Source organism: Centroberyx gerrardi, chromosome 11 (genome assembly GCF_048128805.1).
Source record: "Centroberyx gerrardi isolate f3 chromosome 11, fCenGer3.hap1.cur.20231027, whole genome shotgun sequence".
Classification (NCBI taxonomy): Eukaryota; Metazoa; Chordata; class Actinopteri; order Beryciformes; family Berycidae; genus Centroberyx; species Centroberyx gerrardi.
Window position 1 is genome coordinate 21108955 of NC_136007.1, and position 7385 is coordinate 21116339.

Below are 7385 nucleotides of genomic sequence, written 5' to 3' on the forward strand. Positions count from 1 at the left end.
CTACTACTACTACTACTACTACTACAAATAATAATAATAATAATAATAATAGGCTAATAATCATAATCAAGAAGAAGAAAAATAAGTGGATGAAGAAGTGGAATAATTTCTCAAGAACAATTACTGCATGAGCTTTTTAAATTAACAAAGTTATAAACTATAATATACAACCAATAAGCCTTGTAACACCTCAATTTTGTCTTTAGCAGTCCACTACAAATTAATAAAGGAAGATTGTTTTAGAGGGAAACAGAATCACTGTCATGTTTAATTTATTGCACTTTCTAACACAGTTAATAGCCTTTATTTTTTTTACTGAGCTACATCATGAGCATGATGTTCTATCCCGGAACCAACGTTGTCCTTTAGTTTGCGGCGGCAACCTTTTCCTGTAGCAACGGAAGAAAACGCCAGGAGCGTGGAAGGGCGACATTATTAGGGTTTTGTGAAAAGCAATCATGTATAGATGTTTATTCCGCGCAGTGTATACGGCTCGAAATCCTGCAGTTCATGCCTACGAGGCGTGTGTGTTGCCAGCGAAATGTGACACAGCTGCTCTGCCCGTGTTCAGGTAGGATATGTGACTGTCAGCTGGGGCTGAAGGGGACACACGAAACACACATGAAGAAGTGACACATGACTTTATTTGGATTGTTTAGTGACGTGCCTTACCGCTTCTGTTCATAGGAGAAAGTAATGGCGATAAATGTACAAAATATGCGTTCAAAATAGCCCACAAATTACTTTTCTTCGTTATTTCTGTCTACGCTGAGGGAAGGGTAACGGTTAAACCTGCACTGGGGGGCGGGACACTTTGATTGACGTCTGCTCGTGCGATTCAGGTGCTGCGCTGGTAGGTCGTTTCCATGGTAACGTGTATATAAAGTTACCAGCTTAACATGCCAGTGAATCCAAAAAAGACGAGATGGTACCATTGTAAGACACGGCGGAATATGGTGATGAAATCTGCTTGACTATAATGAAATTTCACCACTGTTTTTTGTTGTTTTATTTTTGCGGGCTCCTCTTATATTGTGTAATCAGTCGCTGACCTTGAACATTTGGCTCGTTCACCAATGGGATGGCCCGCGCTACTGTTCACCCCCTGCCTATATTTCATTTTTATTAGAGGAAGTAGTCATAAATTGAGCTCAGATTACCATTTCGTGTGCTGTTTTAAACTTACTTGGAGTTATTGTGTTTCCTGTGTGTTTTACGTTTCCAATCACAGACTTCACACCTACTACTCACAGAGCTGCCATACCCATCTAGGGATAGGTAGTAACTAGGAGGCTATATTTATTTATTTATATTAGATTTATCATCCTCAGAATTGGATTATATACATAGGAGAGTGAAACGCGTGAGCCATTTCAAAAGTTGCCTCTCCACCTTTTACATAGCATTGAAATTCAGTGCTGTTCATTTAACATACTTTTTATTTTGGCTTCATAATCATATTGTTTTGGATGAGAAATGACAGCATGACAATGAGGTTAAAAAAAAGCAGATTGTCCACTTCAGTTTGAAGGGATTTTCAGCCATACTGGTTGAACAGAGTAATTTAGAGTCAAATGGAGCTGAATTCTCATCAAGATAGAATGAAATGCAAATGCAAAAAGCTGGGAAGAGAATCTATAAAACAAAAAATTAGCTGGTGGGTTTATGGATTTCAGACATTTAGAAGTCATTGTGTCATCTCGCATTTTAAATGAGGGCTATTTAGTCAAAACAATATCAGTGTGTTACTCTCCAAATACTTATGGAGCTCTGTGTACATTCTTGACTTATATTTAGCTGTCGACAGTGTTGTGCCTATACATATTAGCTATGAAAGTTACATATATTAGCAATGAAAATAGATTTTTTTTATGTCAGTGAAAAAATTAAATAGTTTGGATTTATGGCTGGTCCACTTGAAACTGGTAGAAAGTAAAATGGCAGAGAGTTGTGTTGACTAGTCCTCTTCATTTATTCAGAAACCTGTATTATTATTAACTCTGTTTTGTTCCTTACATAGAGTTGCAGATGGAGGAGGAGTCAAAGCCCTCAGCACAAGTTCAATCAGCTTCTGTGAAAAGAACGATGGTGCTGCCCCTCCTAAGCAAGATGGGAGAACAAATGCAGAAAAAGACGGTGAGGTGGCGGAAACCGCGACTTTGGTCGAAGGGAAAGTCAATGATGACAGCAAAGTCGTCAAGATGGCCGAACAAAGGGAGGAGCCAGCAGTGTTAAAGACAGATGAAGCAAGTACCACAGAGCAGATGGATGTTATAATGGGACAGGAGGTGGAAAAGCCTCAACAAGCGAAGGCTGACGTGGTTAAGAGTGGGAAGGAGAGTCTCCTGGACCTCCTGGGAGCCATGAAGGTGGAAGTTACCAACAAGAAGAAGTTTAAAACCTTGAAGAGCACGCAAACGTATGAGCCTGCTGTCAAGCCCAAGCCAGCAGCTATGGAGAGCACCATCAGTATGTTTCAGCAGGCTACAGTGGAGGCTTCAGCCCAGAGGTGAGAGGGGCTTTGCACTAGAGGTGGGCCAAGTAACGGGAAGAAACAAGCATCCGTTAGGGACATTGCATTGAGTACGGCTGTCATCCAATCATCTTGAGAGATTACCTGTATTCTGAGAACTACGGCTGTTAAATACTGCATTCATTAGGTTACATTAGCTTGTTACACTGCCTGTTTCTTCCAATCTTCTTTCTGTTCTCAACAGTAACAATGAAGTGATGACTTTTGTCTCAACGCTCTAATGACCACTCATCTCATATAACCTTGATTGAACAGTTAGAGTGGCTGCATTGCTTACATGTCTAATCAATTAAATTGAACATGGCCTTGCTTAAAGTCGGAGACTTTATAGCCACGATAGAATCATAAAACAACTGATTTAAATATAGGCTATGTGTTAGATTTGCCATTTGAAGGCACAATGAAATGACCTTGTTAGCTGATATATCATAACTTAATGTACTGTACACAATCACAAATGAATGCCTTTTACTTACTGGAAAACAAAATAGTTTAGTGGTTACTTCATGTCGTACCAGTAGGCGTACATAAAACATCCAACCAATAATACCATCACAGATTTTCCCCTAAACTCCTTGTGACTTTAAACACAGTTGCCAAATGTATTTACTTATTCATGTAACTTCACTCAGACGATGTATGCTCATTTTATAATCTACTGTATTTGTATATTGTATACTGTATCTACTCTAACCCTGTATTAAATCTTCAGGGGTAACTTATAGTTTTTTTACACTTACAAACATTCTCAGATCATGAGTGCCACCACTGCTATGATTGATGCAAGTTCAATGCTGTTCAGTTTGTACTTTGTGTATTGTGTGAACCCACCAGCAGGCCTCTATCCATCACTCAGCACAATACTATAACCTTGGGAGGATACCTGAAGCCTTACTCACTTCTCACTTGACATGCTGACTCAGGTTTTCTTTACTGTGTTGTGTAGTGAGACTCTGGATCCTGCGCTGGTTGCTGCTGCCTCAGCTGCTGCCTCCACTCTGCCCAACCAGAGCCAGGCCGAGTCTGAGCTCCTCAGACAACTGAGGCAGCATGAAGCCGTGACTGAGGCCCAGAAGAAAGGGGATATGAACAACCTGGGGTATGTGGACTGAGCCCTTTTCCTTCCTTTTGTTATGGTAGCTGTATTTCCAGTATGGGGTAACGTTGTGTGACATGAAATCTGATGTTTATAAGAAATTCATTTGGTTTTTCAATTTTTTCCCCCATTTTTTTATTTTCAAATTGGGATTGTATTTTGCAACTAAGTGGTTTAGTTTGTTTTCTTAAAGGACAATACAAGTATATCTTGTATTGTCAGTTTGCATTATTAGGAAAATAATGACTTTCACATACACAAATACAGTCTCTGTCACTTCCAGACTTAGATCTTTGCTATTCTATTCCTTATGGCACCAAAACAAAAAACAAAAATTTGTTTTTATACAATAAAAATGTTCCCACAAAACCTTACAGTTGTGTTATTTTGTTTATGCCTGAATTTTGCTTTAAGCCATGAATGTGAGTTTTTCTTCATTTCCTGCATAATGGAAAATTAAAGGCCTTATTCACATATAATAAACAATAATTAAACAATATGTTCTCAGGGTAATTATCGCTGACATGAAAGTGGGAAAGAGGCCCAACAGGCAGAATGCTCGGCCAGCCAATCAGATCCGGTTTGATGACGACGGGCGGGGATACACACACGACAGGGGCATCACAGCTGAGCTGGACGGCGTTCGGAGAAGGTAAATGTTTTCTTTTGTAATACGCAGGGTATCTTTTATTAGGTTATTTCCTAATAATGGGTTTAATGGTGAAGTGAAACTGACTTTTGATGCTTTATTTGTTAGGAGGAACTTGTTCTCAGGGAAAAGACTAAGCATCTTTGCCCCCACTACTGATCAGGACGGAGCAGAGTCAACAGTTGGTAAGAAATAAAAATAGTTACTGTTGATTTGTTCTGGATTAAGTATACTTTACTGACTTTGTTTGCTTGTAATTGTTCTTTTTATGCATATTTAGAAACATTCCATTACCTACCTGGATCATTCTTGGTGCCTAGATATGTTGCTAGAGTGTGAGGTCTCAACTCATATTGCTCAGCAGAAGATCCTTGTTCTGTCTTGTTGATTTCCTTCTTCTCACCAGATTTTTTCTACTATTGTGTTCAAACATCTAGTGGAGGTTTCTATTGAAATTGCACCAATTCCACCTCAATTCTGTTCTTATTTTGTCAAATACATTTTAAGTCCTGCAGAAGCTAGTCACTCCACATTCAGTGCTGTAACACTACAGAGAATAAAGCTTCATTGATGTTTGCTGTCAATCGCTGGCCTCTTCTCAAAAATGCTGACATGATATTACCAGTCAGTTCAGAATAAGAATTATGGTTTTAACTTCATTCTTATTCTCCCATGAAACTGTTTTTTCAGCACGGCCGACCATATGGGACATGGACTTCGCTAATCAGTTGGTCCTGTCAACCAACCAGATGCCCCGCAACAGGCTTGAGGAAATGGTTCAGTGGACCAAAGAGGGAAAACTGTGGCAGTATCCAGTCAACAACGAAGCTGGTGAGTGCTGAATGCTTTATGCTAGCTGAATTCACAGAGAAGGAAAAAGAAAGTCTAACTTTGTCTCAGGGATATTTACAGTGTTTTCTCGGTCTTCATAGGCCTGGAGGAGGAAGCCAGTGTCCTGTTCCATGAGCATGTCTTCCTGGAGAAGCACTTGGAGCAGGGCTTCCCCCGGCAGGGACCTGTGCGCCACTTCATGGAGCTGGTGGTGGCCGGCCTATCCCGAAACCCTTATCTGACCGTCCGACAGAAGGAGGAGCACATTTCCTGGTTCAGGGACTACTTCCCCCAGAAGGAGGAGGTCCTCAAGGAGGCTGATGTTTACCTCAACTGACCTGGGACAATTAAATATGTTTTCAAGAGGTGTTGGTTATGGACACACAGGAACAAGGCTCTGTTTCCTAAAGGCATCTGGGCACCAAGATCACTTTTGCCCACTGATGTACAGTTTAACATGAAGAGGAGGATTATTAGAAACCTTGAGGACACTTGTCAGAGAGGGTTGTTCCAAAGTCTGGACCTCAGTGTCAAAGATTGTACAATATTTACCATTTCTGAAATGTTGACCAGTCTATACAACCACTGTCTATTGCTACACTGTTGGCATGATGCTGGATGGAGAAACTGTGCAGAGAGTATACTTGAAAGAATAGCAACAGTACTGTCACATTTTTTGTTCATTCCAGCGTATGCCAGTTACTTTCTAGTGACCTTCAATAGTTTGTTACATCCATTGCCTTGGCAGAAATTACAAATGGAAATTGACATGCCTCATGGCTCCCAATGCCTCCAAAATGCATCTAAAACACACTGCAGAGATGTGACTTTTAATTTGTACTGTATAAGATAACTAGTATTAATACAACCATGTTGCCACTTATTTATACAGTTCCCCTCTTGGAATTTCTGTCTGCAAAATCATTATGTGGAAAAAACTGTTTGAAAATCTGTTCCAAAAATAATGATATGAGGTTCGCTTTGCCATTTATGTCAAGGTAACGCAAGGAGCCAATCCAACATCAGCCATAACCGCTTGTAACTCATTTATTATTTAACATAATAAAGTTTTACAGCATAAGTTTTGTCATGATTAAATTACAGTGTACACTCAATCTTGTCACCCTTAATGGTATTTTAGATGGATTTTTGATGCTCTTTTGAAGTGTATTGCAGTCAGTGGGAGCCATGAGGTCAGAACAGTCCCATACTAAAACCCTGACACATACAACCAACTGAAAACAGTGACGACCAGGTGTTTATGAAAGCCATATAATATGGAAACGACTGATGTAAAAAAATAAATTGTTGTGTTCTATTATTCTGTTTAAATTGCTTTCTTAAGGGTACAGAAGTGTTTTTGTTTTCTTACAATGTTATGAAGTTGCCTGTTGCTGGCCTTTTATTTTTTGTCATAGTGTCAATCAAAGATATCGGTTTCATGTTTTGGTGCAACTAAATTGTATGAAAAACAGGATAGTGAAATGTTTTGTTGAATGGATCGGTAGGGCCTGTACGCTCAGTGAGGTTAAGTGGATGAAAACATTTCTTGTATTCTTTTTGTGTCAAAGGTCTTATAAACAGTGTGAGGGCTGCACTGTGATCATGATGGATGGTGTTTTTCCATAAGCCAGCAGTGAAATCAGCATGTCCAGGACCCCGATGGTGATTTACAGTAGAAGTATAATTAGACTCATATCATATTATTTGTTCAGGCTGAACCTCACACCTCTGCCAGGGAGAGTGGTTTTGAGGCTAAAAAAAAACAATGAACTGCACAGATTTCTTCTGATTACATCCTTGTGGTCTAAAAACACACTTAGCAATCTATTGTCTAAGAAAATGTGGAAAATGAGAGCCTGAGAAGTCAGTGGAAAGTACCTCATTTCCGGAGGGCATTCTTCAACCCTGAACATATTTTTTGTTCACTTTTCCTTAAACATGTTCATGATCGGCTTGATAAGATGTTGGCAGAATGAAGCAATCTTAATTTGTATATACATGCGTGGAGTATATACAATATAAGTAAGTGTGTGTGTGTGTGTGTGTGTGTGTGTGTGTGTGTGTGGAGAGAGAGAGAAACCTGGGTTTTAGGTCGACGTTGCTTAGACGCAAACGCCCACTAGATGGCAGTATTGACAACCGTGTTCCCATGTAGCCTACTGTTACTTCACTACTCAATCTTCGAAAACAAGGGTCTCTAACAATAATTACAATAATTTTACAATTAATGGACCTAAATACCGTAGATATTTCCCGTTCATTAAGAAAAAGAA

General features: G+C 39.6%; 1 protein-coding gene across 1 annotated transcript; it reads left to right on the top strand.

Annotated features, from left to right (window-relative positions):
* The first annotated feature begins 403 nt into the window (after positions 1–403).
* Positions 404–6712, top strand: mrps31 (mitochondrial ribosomal protein S31). Its single transcript, XM_071901443.2, has 7 exons — positions 404–571; positions 2021–2509; positions 3480–3632; positions 4138–4281; positions 4387–4463; positions 4969–5109; positions 5211–6712. The coding sequence occupies exons 1-7, from the start codon at positions 459–461 to the stop codon at positions 5444–5446; spliced, it is 1353 nt and encodes a 450-aa protein (XP_071757544.1). The 5' UTR covers positions 404–458; the 3' UTR covers positions 5447–6712.
* The last annotated feature ends 673 nt before the right edge of the window (positions 6713–7385 follow it).

Coding starts and splice junctions, on each gene's coding strand:
- mrps31 (XM_071901443.2), top strand. CDS start 459: ATGTATAGATGTTTATTCCGCGCAGTGTATACGGCTCGAAATCCTGCA. Junction 572..2,020: donor GCTGCTCTGCCCGTGTTCAG/GTAGGATATGTG, acceptor TTCCTTACATAG/AGTTGCAGATGGAGGAGGAG. Junction 2,510..3,479: donor GTGGAGGCTTCAGCCCAGAG/GTGAGAGGGGCT, acceptor TGTGTTGTGTAG/TGAGACTCTGGATCCTGCGC.